Consider the following 21,353-nt stretch of genomic DNA (forward strand, 5'->3'; position numbering starts at 1 on the left):
CTCTTTACTGTTTTTAAATAAGGTCTTAGTCATTTCTATGAAAAAATAATGTGGCATCAGGCACATAACATTTATTATAGAATTGTTTCTGTGGGAAAATCAGTTTTTATTTTTGTCATTTTGACATAAAAGACCTTTTCCAGGAAAGTATTCTGCGAAGAATGTGAGGATTGCCTTTGCTGCCAAATAGTCACCCGCTTCTCTAGTCAGGCAAGTCTATGTGATGACGCCACACAGCACACGCTCATTCCCCTCTTGCTTGTTCTATATCCTTTCTTTCCCCATTTAGATACTACTCACTCATCAAGATTTGGTTTAAGCGTAGCTTCTTTAATTAATCCTATTTAAGTTACAACATACCACTTAATTAACCTGTACTTATTTCTGTGTATGGTTGTTGTCAACAAAATTTGAAGCTATTTTTGGAATGGTACCAATTCTGTGTTACTGTAGTAGAAATTCATTCAACGTACCTGTAGTTAGTGCTCTTCATTCCCTTTGTAAGACATACTGACTTATGCCCCTAGCATTTAAGGTAGGTTAATAGACCACTTTCTGGTACTTCTGTCCACTTCTGTTCTCATCTTTGGAGCTTTAAGTTTATCAAAAGTCAGTTGTGTGATGCATGGACCCTGCCCCCGTAAAATCAAGAATTGATTTGTGGTATGACTTTAACATACATGATTTGGAGGAGAAAGATAATCAAGCTTGTTAAAAGAAAAAGTTGCATTTGTTTCTGAACCTGTATATGCCAGTTATACTTTAATTATAATCATATAATTTAATTTACTTCTACAGAGACTAAAAACATAAGGGTATGGCAAGGTAGTTCCTGTGAAAGCTAAGTCACTTTGGAATTTTACTCAAAGCTGGTTGCTAGATAGATGACAACTGAAGTAGATGTATAAACTATGAAATACTGGTGAAAAGTCATAAAGGGCTGTTCATTTATATTTGTTCACTAACGTCTTTAGTTGTCATGACATTTAAAAGAAACTGGAAACCATAACTTTCACAGTGTGGGAATGATTTCTTCAAGACAAAAGCCACATTAATATCCCTAAACAAAACCTTAGTCAATTAAAAGGTCTTAACCTTGTGTTGAAAGATTAATGATTTTAAGTAAAATGAAATATACTCATGATTCTCTCTTTTGATCAAATATTTTTGATTTACAAGTACTTAACCCACTATTAGTTTTGTGTGTACTTTTTTCATGTGTGTGTGTATGTGTGTGTTGGGATGAGTTTAGTTAATCTGATCATACAGTCTTAAAGCTGTAAGTGTCCTTAGAGAACACAAAACCTTGGGAAGTGATGTGACTTGCTGGATTGCACGAATGAAACGAATGAAATGGTGAATGTTCTACTTGAATCAGGGGCATATGTGCTAATCCAGTGCTCTTTACAGGAATACTTAGCTGATTTTTATGTATTTTTTTGTGACGATAAGCTGTGCACTGCTTAGATAGAACCAGTGAGACAATTTATATCGTCTCAGTCTCAGCTCACATATTTGGGACATTCATTGCCTTTTTTAGGCATTGGCATTAAGTAGCTTTGGGGTTTAGAGAGGCAAAAAAAGCTCAGTTTATGTTCTGTTTCAGAACTTGAAGGAGTAAAGAAGGAACTGTTGTGTGAGTCTCGTGTGGCCTTTTTCAAGCACCTGTGAACAGTGCTCTGACCCTGAAAGAGGAATCAATAAATCAGTATGTATTGAGTGCTTCCAGTGTTCAAGCACATTATTTAGCCGCTGTGAACAAAATGAACACAGTAGAATAAAACAAAGTCCCTGACTTCCTGACATTTTTATCTCAGAAATTGAATTTATTTCTAGCAATTGAATTATTTAACTGCAGGTTGTTAAGTGCTATAAAAAGTGAAAAATTTGACGCTATGAGAACTTATAACTGGAGATCCAGACATAGTCTGAAGAAATAATGCAGAGGGAGAGGGTGAACGAAGGCTACTGTGTGGAATTAACATTTTAGATGAACTCTAAGGGGTAAGTGGGAATAGTCAAGTGAATGTTGGGGAGAGAAGGGAAATTTATTGCATGTGGGCAGGGGTGAGCCAACTTGGCAGAGGGACTAGCCTGTCTAGAGGCACTGAGATAAGAAGTGGCGTATTTGAGTTTGAGAAGTGGAAAGAAAGCCTGTGAGTCTGCAGATCAGAAGGGAAGGAAGAGGGCGGGAGAGACTAAGAGGAAGTAAGCAGTGTCCTGGGTGTGCAAGATTTTCGAGAAAGTATTCCTGCTTAGGCCTAAGATCAAGGGAGGGTTACTGAAGGGTTTGGTTTTTAAAACTTGTATTTGTATGGTCATATCACTCTGGGTGCTCTGTGGAAGATAGAGTGGAGGGGATGTGGGCGACCGAGTAAAAGGCGAGGGACAGGATGCTGGTGGTAGAGGTGGAGATAAAGGCACACAATATACATGTTCAGAGAATACACTTACAGTGTAGTGTGGCTTTTGCTTTTGTGCTTAAATTAAAACTTCATTGATAGTTTGCATTCCTTATTAACCTTCGTAATTCTTCCAGCCTTTCAGTCAAGATATGTAAGCCCCAGGGATCTACTACTATAAAGTTTCTATTTTCAGAGTAGGGTTAAATACATCACTTACTCTCTTGGTTGTATAGGCAATGTGCTCTCTTATTTTTAAGTTCAAGACATGAAAGCTCATAAGTAATAATAATAAAATGAAAGTGTAGCTAATAGGATTCATTATGTAATAATCCAGGTGTTTTCGTTAGAATAGGAATCGTGTAGGGAATATTTTTAAACAAAATGAAAAAGAGCCTGGACTGTAGGCATCATTTAAGAATAATTGATATTAAGAGCTCTAATGGAAAGCTACCTGTGGATCAATAGAAGGAAGTGTGTCTGTTATATAAATTGAATGCTTTTTAAGTTGATTTACATTCAAGTTTCATGTATTATATTTTTATCATATACCATATAATTTCACCAAAATATTTTCAAATTGTGTTAATACAAATACTACTAGGAATTTATAGTAGATGTTTTTCCTAATTCATGAATGGGAAACAATATATTACTGTTCTTCCTAACCTAGAAAAGTCCCTTTGAGTTAAGATTTACTTTAGGTTTCTCATGTATATTCAGTGGACATGAGTCACGCGGAGGGAATATGATGACCTTGGATACATATACGGAATACTGTGTTCCATGTTTTCCCCACTCTCAACAAATGTACATATTGAAAGTAGAAATCTATATTTAAAATATAAAATAATTTTATACATTTGCATCGTTCTTTAGTTTTCAATCATTTAAAATGTCATTGTATTCTCTGTAGTAAATTGAGATGGGTTTAAAAAGTGCCTTTTATAATTAATAACTTTTATTAGAAAATGTCAGTAAATTATATGTATGGCATTGTACCATGAAACAGAGTAGATGTAACTTGAAAGATCATATATTCTGCTTCTAACTTTGTTAGAAGGAACCTTTTATGGATTAATAAGGTAATGGCCTATACTAAGTAAATTCTGTCTTTATAAAATTTTCAAGTATATATGACTTTGTACAAATATTTATGTTAAAGGTTTTGAAAGATGCTTATACAGTTTGTGATTCATTTTTAAATAAGAAAAAAAGAAACTCTAGCAACTGTTAGGTTTAAGTTTATTTTAGTTTTTATGTTGAGGCTGAATATTGTTACCAAGTTTAGTGTATGCTTATATATACTACATGACTCTTGTGTTTTAAAGAATGTTAACTTCTCTGATCCCTGAGCTCAGATTACTTTTTAATATTAATTTGTTTTTGTGTTCATGTACTTAAAATATACTTTTTTATGTATATAACAAAATTATAATTGTGTATTTAAAAAGTTAGTAGATGAGCAGTAATGACTTATGTTTTTATTTGAAAACAACTATCTGTTATATTTATCAGTGCCATCACCACCTTTAAAAGCTTTCTCTCAGTGACAGTAATCAAGTCAGTTTCTTCACTAGCTTCTTTATTATACATATGTGGTAATTAACATAATGAATTATGGTGTACCTTTTTATGGCTGTCTCATTTCCCAGCATCTTCATGAATAGACTCTTTGTCTTCTATCTACTTAGTATGTTCCTAAAAGCGTGACTTAATTTTAGTGCTAATTTAAGGAAAAATTAAAAATGTTTGTTTAAAACTATCGCTTAATCCAAGAAGAAGTATAAACTGTTTTTGTTACCTGTTTTCACTGGTATATTAAATGTTTCTTAAAGTCTGTTGCTTTTGAGATAGAGTATCAGGTAACTTAATAAAATTATTAATCACCTTTTTCATGGCTGTGCCGCCACATCTTTTAAACCATTTGTGTGCTATTTGAAATGACCACGCTTTTAAGTGCTAGTATATGCAAACAGAAACCAGTCAGATTCATACCAAAAGAATTTAGTTCAGAACCTGACCTGTATAACTAAAAAGAAGAATGTATAGAATTCAGAAATGGTTGAGAAGGGACCGAGAAATGTCTCAAACGCTCTTTTAAAAGCAAGCAAAAACGTTCTGAATTCCTAATGTATTCTTGTGTCTAGGAAAAAATTGCACAATATACCTGTTGTTAGACTCTTTTTCAGATTTAATTGGAAAAAATATTTTTTTTCTATTTAATTTAAGGACTTCGATATTACCTTTAAGCTTTGACACATTAAATACTTCAAGTAATATTGCTCAAAGACTTAGAAAGAGAAAGATTTGCTACACCTTGGGTCTTGTGAAAGGGACTGAATGTTAAGATGTAATATAATTAAATGAACAAACCAGTATAAATAAATTCAGTCTGATAATCATGTTGTCTTTCAGTAGTCATTAAAATGAATTTATATTTTTTGATTATAATGATTTACATAATGCTTTTATGGAATGTGTTTTTTTTTAAGGTCAAAAGAAATAGACTGGCAACCTTATTTTACTACACGTATTGTAGATGATTTTGGCACACACCTACGAGTATTCAGAAAGGCGCAACAGAAGATAACAGAGAAAGATGATCAAGTAAAAGGTGATATCTTTACTCCATTTGAAAATTAGGATTTTAAACTCTGTTTTTCTTTACCGTTCTCTATATCTTGAATTGTCTCTTTCTTTGTCCAGGTACAGCAGAAGATCTTGTGGATACCTTCTTTGAGGTTGAAGTTGAAATGGAGAAGGATGTTTGCCGTGACGTAGTTTGCACTTCTCCCAAAGATGAAGAAGGTTTTGTTTCCAATTTAACTCTTTTCGGAACAGTGACTGTTCATATTGTTTAGAGACAAGTTAGCAGAACCAGTGAACAAGTATAAGGGTAAAATCTAAGGGTGAAGTTATCCTTCCAGAACAGGTGAAGACAGTTACTAAATCATTTTGTTTTTCAGTTCTTAAAAGTTGTTTCCAAATTCTTTTTTTTTTTTTCTGTTTTAACGGTCATCTTTAAAATGTAAAGATGGTAATTAAAAATTACCTCGTGTCTTTTTAAAAGATGTAATAAGTATAAACATTTTTATAATCGTAAATTTACTTTTTTTATGTATAGTAATTTATCTTCACTTTGAACTTATAATTTCTACTTCAAGAATATATCTGTTACCCTAAAATGTTTTCTATAGGCTTGATTATAATGATTTCAAATAAAATTTAGAGTTGAGTGAACTTGTCTTCTTTGTGGGAGGTTAGACCAGATAAGTCTTTTCCCTAGTTTTGTGATGACTAAAAGTCTTTCCTACTTGGCACGTTTTTTGATTAACAGGACCAGCTATAGCATTATATTCCCATGAAGTGTCAGCATATGAACAACCACAAAAAAGCATTTCTAGTTGTGGGAATTGGTTTCTTTGATTTTTAAAATGTGCTTAACTTTATTTTGTTAATTTGCTTTTCCTTTTCTCTTTGTCCCTTTTCTTCTTTTTTCCTTTTTATATTTATTATGCAATTCAGTTTTCAATTGCCTTTCATTAGCACTGATATGAAATAATTAAATGTAAGAAGTAGATATAATGATACGCAGTATTTTATGTGAATCGAGCCCTTATATATCAGTAAAATAGAAGAACATATTCTTTTTTCTTTTCTTATTACCTGCCAAAATAGCTATGGTTCTTTCTTGAAAGAAGAGTTACAGGTATATTTTTAAATGTGCAAATAACTTTTAAATATGCAAAGATAATTATTCTGGTCGAAGTGCAGAATACATGGTACAACTAAAGTTGTTTTGTGGGCACTTTTATAATTGAAATTTCTCAGTGATTCAAAAAGTAGGATGAAACTGAACAGAATAACAAAAATACTTGTTTGATTAATGAGTGGTTACTATTTGGAGAATAATGAAGGAATTTTTAATGAATATTGATAATGTACTAATTAATTGCTAAAATAATAAGCCAGTATAATCAGGAAACTGCTTATTTCTACCTTTATTTATGTGTTTTGTATTAAGAGTGGGTGGAGACTTCATATTTTCTAATGTTATTATAGCTACCGTTTTTATTTCTAGGATTCCTAAGGGATTTGTGTGAGGTCTTACTATATTTATTGCTACCTCCTGGAGATTTCCAGAACAGGATCATGCGATACTTTGTCAGGGTAAGCTTAAGTTCATACCAAATAAATGGCTGTAAAGAAACTTAGAGGAGTATTTCTCAAAAGGTTTGGTCTCAGGACCCTGTTACATGCTTTTAAAAATTATTAAGGACCCCAAAGAGTTTTTTTTAATGTGGGTTTTATCTATCAGTATGTACTGTATTATAAATTAAAACTAAGAAATTGGGAAACACAGAGTACACAAGCACACTTTTCATTAGTTGATTGATAACATATCAATAACAATTTTGGAAATATTACTGTATGCTTGTCTCCCTCTATTCTCCAGAGGTCCCAGGACCACACTTTGAGAACTGCCCACCTTAGAGTTAGGTACTTGGATTTTTGGATATAACAAGAATATGTTTTAAATTTTCATTAATATAGCATTACCTATAAATTTACCTAAATTAGGCTAATTAAAATAATACTTCCCAATAGACTTTAAAAAAAAAATCTGAGTAGCTAAGATTTTGCTACTTGTAATTGGAAAATGGATAAATTAGATGAGAACAGTAGTCTTGGGCTTTTTATTACCTGGCTATAAACCTTTGGAATAAAATTCTGTGTACAAATGTAAAGGAATAACATTTTTCCTTTGCCTCCTGCTTATGATTGAGAAATACTAGCTACATAAACCCTTTTCCTGGTTGAATGGGTGAAACAAAAATATCCAATTTTTCTAAAAATGAAAGCTTATGATCTCTTTAGTCTACCATCCTGCAAAACAGATGCCGATTTCTGAGGTGTGCTTTTATGCTTGCATGTTATTATTTAAGCAATAATAACCACACAGTTTCCTGATACCTACCTAACAGGAGGAATTCAGTGCACTTCTCGGGTAGGGTAATGGTGTTGTGACGTGCGTGGAAAATGCTTGATTTTGAGGGGAAGAGTCTAATAGATTATATGTTGTTAAGACCAATTATTTGGGCTCGTCATTATTGAGGGTGGTAAATACCTGTCATGTCTATCACTAGATTGACATCTACACTGTAGGAGGATGTTGCTAATCAGTCATAGCCCTCGTTCGTGCTATTTGGCATCAGAATCTTTGTCACCTGGAACTCCACAGACAGCTGCTGTTAGGCAGGGTTTCAGCAGCACTTCACAGGGCTGGCTGGCTGTCTTTTCTTGAAACTGTCTTTTCCTGGCTTCCATGTGAATTGCTGTTTTCTGATTTTTCTCATTTGGACTCCTTTTTAGTCACCTTTATATGCTTTAACTGCTACTTTTAAATATCCAAGTTCTTCAGGCCTGGGCCTTCTTGCTCATCCATCACTTTGGCTTTAAACACCATCCAAATGCTAATGTTTTCGAAATTTCTATCTTTGGTCCAGAGTTTTCTTCTGAGTCCAGGCTCTTCTGACTTGCTGTTCCCTGAAATCACTGTTTGATTGACTCACAGCCCTTTTAAACTTTAAATGTCCAACATGGAAATCTTATTCTTGCTTCCATATCCTGTCTGCCTTTTAAGTCTTTTCTCCCTCTCAGTAAATGGTATGACCATCCAGCAAAATTTTCTGAGTGGGATGTGGGTTTATTTACCTCTCTGGTCCTCATGCTGTGCAGTCGCTTTATTCCAGCCACACACTTTCTTCTCCAGAAATGCCATTTTCTCCCTACCGTACTGCTGTCTCACACTCCTTTTCCTCTGCTCAGAATAATTCCCCTATTCTCTTGGTAAATTGTATTCATCCCTTATATCTCACTTCCTCAGAAATACCTCCCCCGACCACCCAATCTAAAGCCCTGTCATAATTCCCTATTACTCTAGGTAAGTGCCCAGTTGTTTTCCCTCATCTCATTTACCACATTTTAAAATGATAATCTGGTTGTTGTGTTTATGTACTTGATGCCTCTTTCCTCCACTAGAACTGTAACTCCCATAAGAACAGGGGCCATATATATTTGTATTTATCATTATTATGTACTTGGTTATCGCAGTAGCTGGCACATAGCGAATATCCAATCAGAAAATCAGTTTTCATGTAAGAGGAAACTTGTCTGCCCTCCTTTTTGGCTGTGGTGCACACGTGACTGTAGCTCCCTGAACATTAAGCTGATTTAGGATCCAGGAATGAAGATCTGCCTTGTTACATGAGGTTATAGTTTAAAATAAGTAGGATTGTTTAAAGAGCAATTATGTTTTTGCTATTGATTGTTCTTTTAGACCAATATTTTATTTCTTTTTGGTTTAATTGAGTGAGTATAACTGTAGAGCACTATTTTCAGCAAGTTTTTTCTTTTTTTTTTAACTTGATAGGTCTTTGTCAATTTTGTTGCTAATTAAATCCAAGTTTTCTCAAAGGACGTTTTTTTTCCAGATTAAATAGCAGATTACAGACTTCTTCTTTCCTTTGTATGGATCCTTCGCTGCACTAGAACCTATACAGGAATTGTTGATTCATGATTACCTCTTGACTAACCGAACCCTTTTTGAGGCAAATTAGGAGATCAAAGTAGTTTTCTAACTAATAAGAAGCATTAAATTTATTTAAAGTTCTTCCATGTGTTTTTATCATTTTGGGGGAAAAAGCTTAAAAAAAAAAGCAGTTTGTGAATTTTCTTCTTTCAAAGTACATTTTAAAATTTGAGCATTTGAGGCCAGAGATAAAATTTAAAGGAAGGAATTATGTAAATACTAGCTATAAGTTTAAAGAAGAGACTAGAGCAAACCTTGAAAGAATAAGCAATTCCTTCTAATTTGAGACTGTAAGATGTCTCAAAAGCCACTTCAGAAAGTTACTGGAGCATTTATTAGTGCATTTTGGAAATACTAATTCTTCATGGGGTAATACTTGTCAGAGACTTGAACAGCTTACAAAAGTAGAATTTATATAAAATATTTCTCTGAAGGAAAATCAAGGTGGCCTTTTATGAACTTACACCACAAAATGGCCCAGATAAATTAGAGATCTGGGAAAAGGAATAAATAAATCAGTCCTTTGCTTAGAAAAGTGAAACATCGTATTAAGTTTGTAGTTAGGTTCTCCAGTATTAAGAAATGACATTTTCTAAATGTAGATTTCACAGGCATAAAGGAGTAAAGATTAATAACAGGTGAAAATATTATATTCATAGACCCAACACTAAACACTTAGTTTCTTTATTTTCATTCATGTCATATTTATCAAATGTCTGCCACATTTAAAACAACGACCTTGAGAAGATGAAGGGTAAGCATTTTTGAAGATAGATAAATCAATAGAACTGACTAGTCTCCCTAACATGCAAGAGATTTCTAGAGTTGTAGTATATTAGAGAAGTGGAAGATACACAATTACATAGTAAGTGATAAATGCCATAAATACAGGGCATAAGTATATTTTAAACATGTAAGTAAAAACAATATTTAACTGGAATGGTCAGGGTTCATATAAGTGGGGAATTGACTCTGTAGTCAGTCCTTGAAGGAAGGGAAGAGTTTTAATAGGTAGGAGTGTGAACAGCTGGAAAGAGTGGGAAGGTATATTTTAGAAAATGGTGAATAATTGTATTAACATGTTTTATTTTTATTATTTTCTATTAAGAAAAATTTCAAACACGGATAAATATAGAGAATAATACAATAGATATTTATGTACCAACTACCCAGATTTAACCAATGTTAATATTTTACCATAGTTGCTCTGTACCTCCCTTGAAGGTAACCACTGTTCTAAATTTGCTGTGTATCTTTTCCTTTTCTTATTTGTTTTTATACTTTTAATAGGGATATAGGAATCCATAAGCACATATGCTTCCATGTTTTGTCTTTTAAAAATTGACATAAGTGCTAACATACTAGAGGTATATTTTTGCTTTTCTCCACTCAACTCTAGTTGTCATTGTGGAGATGTATTCAAGTCGATACAGATAGCTTCTTCTCACTTTATTTTAACTGCTGGTATACTAGCTCTCATCTGTTTATAAGCTTATGTTATCAAGCTTTACTTTTACGTGTATTTTGCTTTTCTTAAGTAACAGCATTGTATTGCGAAATTTACATTATGCTATTGATTTGAGAAGTATATTAGATTAAATTTGTTTTGTTTTGCTTTCATTTTTGTCCAGGAAATCATTGCACGAGGAATTCTTCTTCCATTAATAAATCAACTCAGTGATCCTGATTATATTAATCAATATATCATATGGATGGTATGTACTTTCTAAATTATAATTGTTTTTAAAACAGTTTTTTAAAACGTAGAAATATGATTTGGAAATGAGGATGCTTAAGCAATAATTTATTAAAGAAATTACATAAATATATAAATAATCATTATATTTCCAATGTTTCTATTTACTAATATGTTGAATGTGCTAGCCAAACTCTCTTTAAGAAATGTGTTGATATGGTAATCTTTACAATTTTGGTGCCGGTACTACTTACTGAAATTTTAAAAAGGATATTTTTATGCCTGTGTATAGATGATCAATATTTTTTAAAACTGCTGTTTGGTTTTAAATACAACTTGTGATCTGAACTACTTAAATAGCATGTATGTAGTTTACATTTTACTGTGGAGGAGAACATGGAGAAAAGAACACTAGACTGAAAATGAGAAGATCTGTGTTTTGGATCTGTTTCCATAAGTGGCTTAGTGTGTTTTTAAGCAGATAGCTTAGTTTTCTCATCTGTCAGGCATATCAAAGTGTTATTGCTTACTAAGCTTACTAGCTCTAACTTTTTCTTCTTTCTTTATTATATGTTTTCTGATTTTATATGCTTTTCCTCAATAAATTCATGGTAAAGGAAGAGTTGTAAATGAGCTATTGCTGGGAATATTTTGATATATACGTCTAAATCTTTGATTCACTTTCTTGAATCTGAAATTTCTTTTCCACAGCTGTCTTCTATTAACTCAGCCTAGCTTTCCCAGGAAGGGACCACTTGATTGTTTGTTGTTTTTCCATAACCATTATCAAACTTGCCATTATTCTATTGTTGTTGCTGCAATATTTGTATCTCCTACCAGATTGTGGATTATTTGCAGGCAGAAATTACCTTTTTAACTTTGTATTCCTAGATCCTTTCATGGAGGTCACATTGCTTGATTCTTCTTTTCTTTTGTCAACTTTTATCGAGTCCTGTGAGGCTCTACAAGAGCTTCAAAAATGTACAATTTGCATAATTAAAAATTTTTACAATACATACCTTTTGGTTAGGAAGTCTCCTGAAATTTATTCTAAAGTTATAATAAGCAAGTTTGTAACAATATTTGAGCAAGTATATAACAATATTGTAACAATGTTTCATATAAGCAATGAAAACATTGCTTATAATACTGAAAAATTGAAAGCAATTTAAGTATACCACATAGAGGATTAGTTTAATAAATTATGGCCTACGGATACAATAGTGTACCATGCAGCCATTTAAAAAAGTGGTGGTAGTATATCTTTATGAATATAAAAGGATGTTTATATTTTTATGTGAAAAGGATAACTAAAAATGATGTGTGTAGATATATAATCCTTTTCATAGTAAATAGATAATTATATATTTATGAATGACTACAATTCTGGTAGCATATATACTGATTGAAATGTTAATAGACAGATAGGATTATGAAAGCTAATTTTTCTCATTTATATGTTTCACTTTACTTACAAGGAGTATGAGTTATGTAATAAAAAAATAATTTCTTAGGAAGCAGGGAAACAAAATTTTAAAACCGTTAAACTATAAGAGAAAATGGTGTTCAAGTTTTTTTTGTAACACAAAAAATGGATATTGTATACTAACCTTAAATAATCAGGATACAGTACTCTGTAATTTTACCTATGGTACAGAAATGGATGCATGATCACTAGAATGTTATAGGTATGTCTCACTCAGTGGGATTAGGGATTGTTTCTATTGATATCTTTGTTTAGTTTTTGATTTTTTTTCCTTAGCTTGTGTTAACTATATAATTAGTTACAAGGTGAAAATATTATGGGGAGACTAAAAAAATACTCTAAAAAGAATTTAAAACACCAAATTTTACTTTACCTCTCTATATTTGGACTACTACTACTATTCTGTCTTTTTATTTAATGAATAGGAATTGATCACTATTTTACTTTGCAATAAAATATCAGAAAATATATTTAAAAGAGAAAAATTCATCAGTAAAGGATTTTTAGCCTACTTTGTAGTCTGGTTTACACACTTTTTACATTATTTGTGCAAAAACCCTTTATGCATAAGTATTATCAAGATTAAAATGAGCTCTGTTCTTATTCTTTCTCTTAGGCAAATTACCATACTAATGATATCTAACTGTATAGTTCATATCTATTTGAAAGGAAACGCTTAGAGCAGTATAGTGGTAACATATATTCTCTGCATACAAAGTGTTAGTGTTTTCCAATAATAGTTTTAAGTTTCTAAGTTATTTCTACAAATAGTTTGAATGGATTTGCATTATTCGTTTCTAAACATACATCATATTTCTTCTTTATTCCTTAAATTCATGTTTCGTCCTGTCTTTGACTGTGGAATAGATTACCTAATCGGTTCATATTGTTATCTCCAACTAGAGCAGATAAATGCTCTAGTTTATTCTTTATTCTTCTTTATTCCTTAAATTCATGTTAAGTCCTGTCTTTGACTGTGGAATAGATTACCTAATCGGTTCATATTGTTATCTCCAACTAGAGCAGATAAATTTACTTGTTTCTTAATGTATTCTTAGAAAAATCAAGTCTTTAATAACCAACTTCTTTTTCTTTTATTATTGAGGTAAAATTTATGTAAAATGAAAGAAACTGCCAAATGGTCTCCAAAGTTGTGTTATAAGTTTGCATTTCCACGAGCACTGTTTGAGAGTTCTTTCTTCTCCATATTTTGACATTTGGCATTATCATTTTGTTGTGGTTAACTTGAAAATCCCTGATGAGTACTGATATTAAACTTCTTTTCTTTTGCTTATTGGCCAGTTTATTTCATAGTGCAGAACTTACACAATTCCCCAGTTCTTTGACTCCTATTGAGGATGGAATATCCCAAGTCTGCTACCTTTTCGTTCCTCCCCTTACTGCTTTGCTTGGCGTAAGTTTTATTGACAGTCATAAGTCTTAGTCCCTTCACAGTATCCTCCACTACCTTTTTCTCTCTTTATTTACTTGGAGAAACCACACTGTAGTTACATCCAACGTAACCATCTACTCTATTCCTATTCTTAAACAGCAGGTGGCTGGAGAAAAAGACAAAGATAACAATTACTCATATCATCGCAGAGATTTTGTTAAATTTAGGTCAGAGAATTCCACTCCTCTGTTTAAAACCCTCCAGTAACTTACTTTTTAAATTAAAGTTTATTGTTGGTAAAGTTACATAAATTTCAGGTGTACAATTCTACATTATATCCTCTATGAATCCATTGTGTGTTCACCACCCAGAATCAGTTCTCCCTCCATCACGATATATTTGATCCCCTTTACCCTCATCTGCCACCCCCCGCCTCCCTTAGCAATCCCCATCAAAGTCCCAATGGCATTTTTTAAAGAAATAGAACGAAAAAAAAAATCATCAGATTTGCTTGGAACCACACAAGACCCCGAATAGCCAAAGCAATTACTAAGAAAAAAGAACAATGCTGGAGGTATCATACACCCTGACTTTAGCTTGTACTACAGGGCAACAATCATCAAAGAAGCATGGTACTGGCAGAAAAACAGACACATAGACCAATGGAATAGAATTGAGAATCCAGAAATACAACCACATAAATATGGACAGATAATTTTTGACAGAGAAGCAAAAAACATACAATGGAGAAAAGACAGCCTCTTCAATAAATGGTGCTGCCAGAATTGGAAAGCCACGTGCAAAAGAATGAAACTGGACTGCTATCTGCCACCATGCACCAAAATTAATTCAAAATGGATCAAAGACTTAAGCATAAGACCTGAAACAATGAACTGCATAGAAGAAAACATAGGTACTACACTTATGGACCTTGGGTTCAAAGAGCATTTTGTGAATTTGACTCCAAAGGCAATGGAAGTAAAAGCTAAAATAAATGAATGAGACTATATCAAACTTAAAAGCTCCTGCGCAGCTAAAAGAAACCGTCAACAAAATAAAAAGGCAGCCAACTGAATGGGAGAAGATTTTTGCAAACAGTGCCTCCGATAAGGGGCTAATATCCAAAATATACAAGGAACTCATGAAGCTCAACAACAAAAAAACAACCCAATTGAAAAATGGGCAGAGGCCCTGCCTGAAGAGACATTTCTCCAAAGAAGACATATAAATGACAGATATATGAAAAAAATGCTCAACATGACTAATCATCAGAGAAATGTAAATAAAAACCACAATGAGATATCACCTCACCCCAGTCAGAATGGCTATCATCAACAAAACAAGTAGTAACAAGTGTTGGAGAGGCTGTGGAGAAAAAGGAACCCTCATACACTGTTGGTGGGAATGCAGACTGGTGCAGCCACTATGGAAGGCAGTGTGGAGGTTCCTCCAGTAACTTAATTCCACTCAGAGTGAAAACCAAAACATATACTATACCCTACTAGGTTTGCCCTCTGTTACCACTGATCTCATCTTCTACTCCTCTGCCTTGCTTTGGTATAGCTCTAGCCGTCATGGCTTTCTTGCTGTTATCAAACATTCTGAGCACGTCTCTCTACTTTCTAGCCTGCTATATATTTTATTTACTTTGTTTACAATTTGTGAGCCAGGAGAATGTAAGTACTGTGAGTACAGAGATGTAATTTTGTTTTGTTACAAGCACTGGGGATATGGCCGGTTGTGCCTGTCACATGGTAAATAGTCAAAATTCTATTTTCCCTTAATAAGTAAGTCCCCCTCCCATCTGATTTTTAAACTTTTTTTTTCAGATACGTGATTCTAATTGCAACTATGAGGCCTTTATGAACATTATTAAATTGAGTGACAGTATTGGAGAGCTAGAAGCAGTCAGAGATAAGGCAGCAGAAGAATTACAGTATCTTCGTTCTTTAGATACAGCTGGTGATGGTAAGTAGTTAAGTATAAGAATGTTTTACTTCTTTATTGATTGCTAATCTTCAAACTAAACTGTAATTTACTTATCAATTTATAATATCAATTGTTTTTACCTTAACTAAATCTAAGTCTTACATTAACGTGCTAAGAATAAGGTCTTGCAGTTTTCTGAAAGTGAGACTATTTTTATTGCAGTTATCTCTAAAAGTAAAGATAATTGGCATGGTTTAATTTCAATTAAATAATTTTACTATAAAATTTCAAGTTAATTCATTTATTAACTAGTTGCTGTATCTATTGGTTTTACGTTAAATTGTAACGTGTTTAAAATTTAACGTGTAAGTGCGTGTTTAAAATATTTTGCAAATATTACCACTTTCTAGCTCATAATTAATTTGTTTGTTTTTAGATATCAACACTATCAAAAATCAAATAAATAGCTTATTATTTGTAAAGAAAGTATGTGACTCAAGAATACAACGGTTGCAGTCAGGCAAAGTAAGTCAAGTATTTTTGAGCTAATGTTTAGTTATAAGTACTGTATATCCTTTAAAATGTCTAGCAGGGTGGGGGATGGGAGCAGAAGGTGAAGGGGATTAAGAACTATAAATTGCCGGTTATGGAATAAGTCACGGAGAAGTAATGCATAGCACGGAATATAGTCAATAATATTGTCATAACTATGGAGCAGATGGTTACTAGACTTATCGTGGTGATCACTTCAGAAGGTATATAAATGTCTAATCTCTATGTTGTATACCTAAAGCTAATACAGCACTGTATGTCAAATATAATGTAAAAATAAAATTTAAAAATGTCTAGCAAATGACAAAAAGTAGGATATTAACTAGTGCACTGCTCTACAATAAAGAACTTTTAGGAAAAACTTCTCTTTTACAGTATAATAAAAGTATTTGTTAAACCAAGCTACAGAGATTAAAACACTGCCTGAAAAAATGCTAGAGTAATTAAAGATTTTATTTTATTTCTTGATTTATTTATTCATTACTCACTGATTATTTATTCAAAATTCAACATTTATTGAATTTTATACAGTGGGCACCATTTTAGATTGACCTAATAAACAAAATCTCTTCATGGAGCTTACATTTTAGTTGCAGAGTCAGAAAATAAGCCAATTAAGTTAATTGATACAGAACAGTGTAAAAAAAAAAAAGTAAAAAAATAAGTAAATGTGAAGAAACATTGTAAAGCAAAGTTAGAAGGATAGAGAATGTCTAAGAGAATATCTAAGTTTTAGGTAGGTGCTGAGAAATTTGGTGATGTTTGAGCATAGAGAGGCCTGCATCACATAACATAAAATCCTGTGAATTTTTCTTTTTCTTTTTCTTTTTTTTTTAATAGAATCTTTCAGGCAAAGTGAGAGTAAATGCAAAGGTCCTGAGATAGGAAAGCGATTGGTGAGTTTGAGGAGGTCAGTGTGGCTGGTATGGAATGGATGAAAAGGAGGGATTGTTCATAGGAATGAAATTGAAGAGAAAACCTTGAGGGTTAGATTATATATGGTTTTACCTGCTATAGTAAGATTTTTCTTAAGATTCTAATTGTGATGGGAGATTTGTCCTGGTGAGTGATGTGATCTGACTTATGGGTTAAGATGATTACTTTGGTCTTTGTGATGAAGAATAGATTGTGGTGGAGTGGTGGGGACAAGAATGGAAAGTAAGTGATCATTTAGAAAACTGTTGGTTTAGTCCAGTAAGAAATGTCTGTAGAGGTCGTGAGAAGTAGTTAAGAGACTGGATATAATGCTAACAGGATTTGCTGATGGATTAAATATGGGGTGAGAAACTAAAAAAGGACTCAGATGATTTGTAGTTTTTTTTTTTGGCGTGAGCAAATGCTGTGAATAATGTTTTTGTGTTGTTTTTTTAAAACTAAAACAGATAAATCTGAGGGAGGAGGATGTTTGGAAGAGAGAATCTAATTTTGGATGTTTTAGTTTGAGATCCCTGTTTGACATTCAGGTAGACATGCTAATTGGTAGACTCAAGTTTGAGGGAAAGTTTAGTGATGGAAATAAACTTTGAGAATCCTTACGATTATCAGATGTTTATTGAAAGTTAAGAGACTGGCAGAGGTTACCTAAAAGAGGGAGTGTAATTAAGAAGATACCAAGGACCCGGCCATGAAGCACTTCAGTTACTAGAGTTTGAGACAAAGTAGAAGATCTACCCAGAGATACCCTCTAAGTGGCTGGTGAGCTTGAAGGAAAACCTGGGGGAGTGATATCCTAGAAACCAGTGTGCAGAGCGTTTAAAGAAGTGAGAGATCAGGTATGTCAGACGCTACTAAGAACTTGAGTAAGATGAAACTTACAATTGACCATTGTGTTTGGTAAACCAAGGGTAGTTGGTGATCTGATGATAGCATTTTGGTGGAACAGTGGAACCAAACCCTGATTGGAGTCAGTCCAGGAGAAAATCGGAAGAGATGAGTTAAAAACAATAATTACAGTTAGCTGTTTGGAGGAGTTTTACTATGAAGGAGAGCAGAAATTTGGGACTGTAAAACAGAAAAAAAACCAACATTTTTTATTACCTTTAGTTTTAGTGTAGTCACCTGTTTGCCCTGTTTATTCTATTTGGGGAATTTAGTTATGACTCTCTGATCATGTAATTTTGCAATGTATTTAAAATTCCTTAAGGAATGGAAGATATACTTTTAAAAAAATTGAGTTTGCTGTATTATTACTCACATTGCTTGAGGCCCACATTTGTCATATACATGTGTGCATTTGTATATATGTCTCGTTTTGTTTCAGTTAACTATATTTTAAAATTAGTTTATATACTTACACAAATTCCAAATAGAAAAATGTGATATGGTTTCACTAGTGCTTATTGTTTCTTTAACTAGTTACATTATCTAGATCTTAGAGTTAGTGATCCTTTAGCATTGTTATTTAAAGTCTATTCACCCAGACACTTTTTAATATTGAATCCTTTTAAAATTTAAATACCTTGTTTGGAAGCCTGTCAGTTCTATTTTGAATATCAAGCTTTACCTCTTTAATAGCTCAGGTCATACATTTTCCTTTGGAAGAAACTTCAAAATCCCCACAGTAGTAGTTTTTTTTTAACCATGCTACTCACCTTGAAATCTTAGAAGACGCTTTGTCCTTTTTATTACAAATAAAGTGGCAGTGAATACTCTTCTCCATCCCATTGTCTGTGGAGCTGCTGCTGGGCAAGAGAAATCATGTGCTGGCACTGGGTTACTTTATGCCAGTCATTTTAAGTCACTTATTATTCAGTACTTGCATGAAGGGAGATACTAATTACAAAAGAAAATGTTTCCTCCTATCTTCAAATTGTCTTCCTTCTCCTTTATGTATCACCTATGCCTAATTTAGTATTCTAATATAGTGAGAATAAGGCAGCCTTTCTCACTTTCAGAGAACACCTATCTTTCTCTTTTTAAATAGAAGGCTGTGTGATACCGATTTGGGAATATGTATGCAGAAGCTAGTGAAAATAGTTCACAGAAACATGGGTTTTAGAGGAAAGGGCAGTGGGCTTTGAAAACACTGACTCATTCTTACCAGCTTTGTGATCATAGGCTACCGCTCCCATCTTTAGCTTTCTTACCTGTTACATGGCATTGGTGATAGCATCTAATAGGATTGCTGTGGACATTAAATGAAGTAACATGTGTAGTGTACCTAACATGGTGCTTGACATATAGATAGATTCTCTAGATTTTGAACCCTTTTTCATATGTAGTTAGTTACTGTATTTTATAACTTTGAAAAGTATATGTAATGTATTTTTACATAGTGTGAGAAGAATTACGTTTTACACATTTATATTTCTATAAAATACATTACAGAGTTTTTACTCTTTTTGGTACAAAATTACTCTGTAGGAATATTTTCTGTCTTCCCAGTAGATAGACTTCAGTTTATACTGAAAAAATGTTGGGATTTGTTTATTCTTGGATATATTAAGCATTATAAACATCCTCGTTAGCCCCTAAAATATTCATTTTCATTTGGAGTATGTAGAGATAGAGAACAATTGAAAATACAACCGTATGGATTTATTTTGTATTGGAAGAAATGAATATGTATCACACTTTTAATGTGTATTTATTAAGCAGCTCTGAAAATAACATTCACTGAGGTGAGACTTCTATTGGCAACCTACATGTATGAGAAGGGAAAAACCTTATTTTTATTCCATTTTGTTTTTTTTATGCCTACATAAAGATCTTTAATCTAATGAGTGAATAGATGAAATATTAACCTACATTTGCTTATATTTGTAGGAAATAAATACTGTGAAACTGGCAGCAAACTTTGGGAAACTTTGCACAGTCCCTCTGGACAGCATTCTTGTAGACAATGTTGCACTACAATTTTTTATGGGTAGGTGAATCCATTTTATGAAAATAAGATAGCCTTGACATTTTTTTAATAATTATAAATACTATAAATTTTTAATAATGTTAAGCATGCCAAATCTGTCTCTTCCACTCCTATTCTCTGAAATGTTCCTTTTTCTTTGGAAAACATTGAGATGTGTTTATGAGAAATAACACAGTATATATAATTTGTTTGTATCATTGAGGGAGGGACTTTATTTTTAATACCATTTTAAAATATATAATTGTTTTATTACTGTTACATTAAGTTGCTCTTATTTGGAGGGCATGTTCAGCAAAACTCTCTGATTCCTCCTTTTCATGATCAAAAACATAAATGCATGGTTTATTGAAGAGTTCAATCATTGTTAATATTTAAAGAAATATTAATATGTATTATGATTACTAATCTTTATTGATAGCAGAAGCTGAATGTTGGTGAAGTAATTTATTTCTAATGAAGCTTTGTGTAGCACGTCTATCCCCTAGAGATTTTGTCATTTTTATCAAAAACTTGATTTTAAAAAAATGCTTTTATTTGTATTTCCTACATAACTGGTATTTTTAGCTTAACCAATTTGTGATATAACTGTATTTTCACCTCAGACATTTACTAAACATTTTTAAAATGTAGAGTTTTAAGTGTTTGAAACTTTAATCCTTCTTACTTGTCATATAGCTGTGTGCACTCAGAAATGTATGACATTAATAATCTCTGTTGTGGATTTTGTTTGGTAGATTACATGCAACAAACTGGAGGTCAAGCACATCTCTTCTTCTGGATGACAGTGGAAGGATACCGGGTGACAGCCCAACAGCAACTACAAGTTTTATTAAGTCGTCAGAAAGATGGAAAACATCAAACCAACCAAACCAAAGGTCTTTTAAGAGCTGCTGCTGTTGGAATTTATGAACAGTATTTATCAGAAAAGGTGACGATTTATTTTGGTTACTGTGTTTTTATCTTCTTTGGTAGTATCATTAGTAGTAATTTTTATAGTACTTGTAAATATCCATTACTTATGCTAGGCATAGCTAATTCACAAAAACTGTCTCATTTAATCCTGATAACAGTCTTATTGTGTATCATCTTCATTTTATAGGTGAAGAAACTAATGTTTAGAAAACTGAATTAACTTGGCCAACCAAGGTCATGAAAATACTAAATAACAAGTCAAATTTCAAAGTCACACACACTTTCAATTCAAAGACAAAATAGTTGAAAGTAAAAGGATGGAAAAAGATAAACCATGCAAACAGTAACCAAAACGGAGCTAGAGTGGCTATACTAATATTATGGCTATACTAAAATTAGATAATAGATTTTAAGGTGAAAATTGTTACTAGAGAAAAGAGGAACGTTTTATAATAATAAAAGGGTCAATTGATCAGTATTATAAAACAGTTATAAACATGACAATACCCCCAACATACATGAA

The 21,353-nt window shown here is 32.7% G+C and overlaps 1 protein-coding gene across 10 annotated transcripts in view; it reads left to right on the forward strand.

Moving 5' to 3' along the window:
* Positions 1-21,353, forward strand: part of SNX13 (sorting nexin 13) — a 119,126-nt gene that overhangs the window by 54,314 nt on the left and 43,459 nt on the right. For all 10 annotated transcript variants that reach the window (XR_013995373.1, XM_081080090.1, XM_081080093.1 and 7 more), the window contains 8 exons: positions 4,898-5,019; positions 5,112-5,213; positions 6,487-6,575; positions 10,629-10,712; positions 15,402-15,540; positions 15,938-16,026; positions 19,819-19,918; positions 20,653-20,846. Coding sequence is in view for 9 of the 10 variants with exons in the window: in XM_081080090.1 (XP_080936216.1) it covers positions 4,898-5,019; positions 5,112-5,213; positions 6,487-6,575; positions 10,629-10,712; positions 15,402-15,540; positions 15,938-16,026; positions 19,819-19,918; positions 20,653-20,846 (919 nt within the window). In the remaining variant the exon portion in view is untranslated. The remainder of the gene's footprint in view (positions 1-4,897; positions 5,020-5,111; positions 5,214-6,486; positions 6,576-10,628; positions 10,713-15,401; positions 15,541-15,937; positions 16,027-19,818; positions 19,919-20,652; positions 20,847-21,353) is intronic.

The sequence above is a fragment of the Rhinolophus hipposideros genome (genome assembly GCF_964194185.1).
Source record: "Rhinolophus hipposideros genome assembly, chromosome: 18".
Classification (NCBI taxonomy): domain Eukaryota; kingdom Metazoa; phylum Chordata; class Mammalia; order Chiroptera; family Rhinolophidae; genus Rhinolophus; species Rhinolophus hipposideros.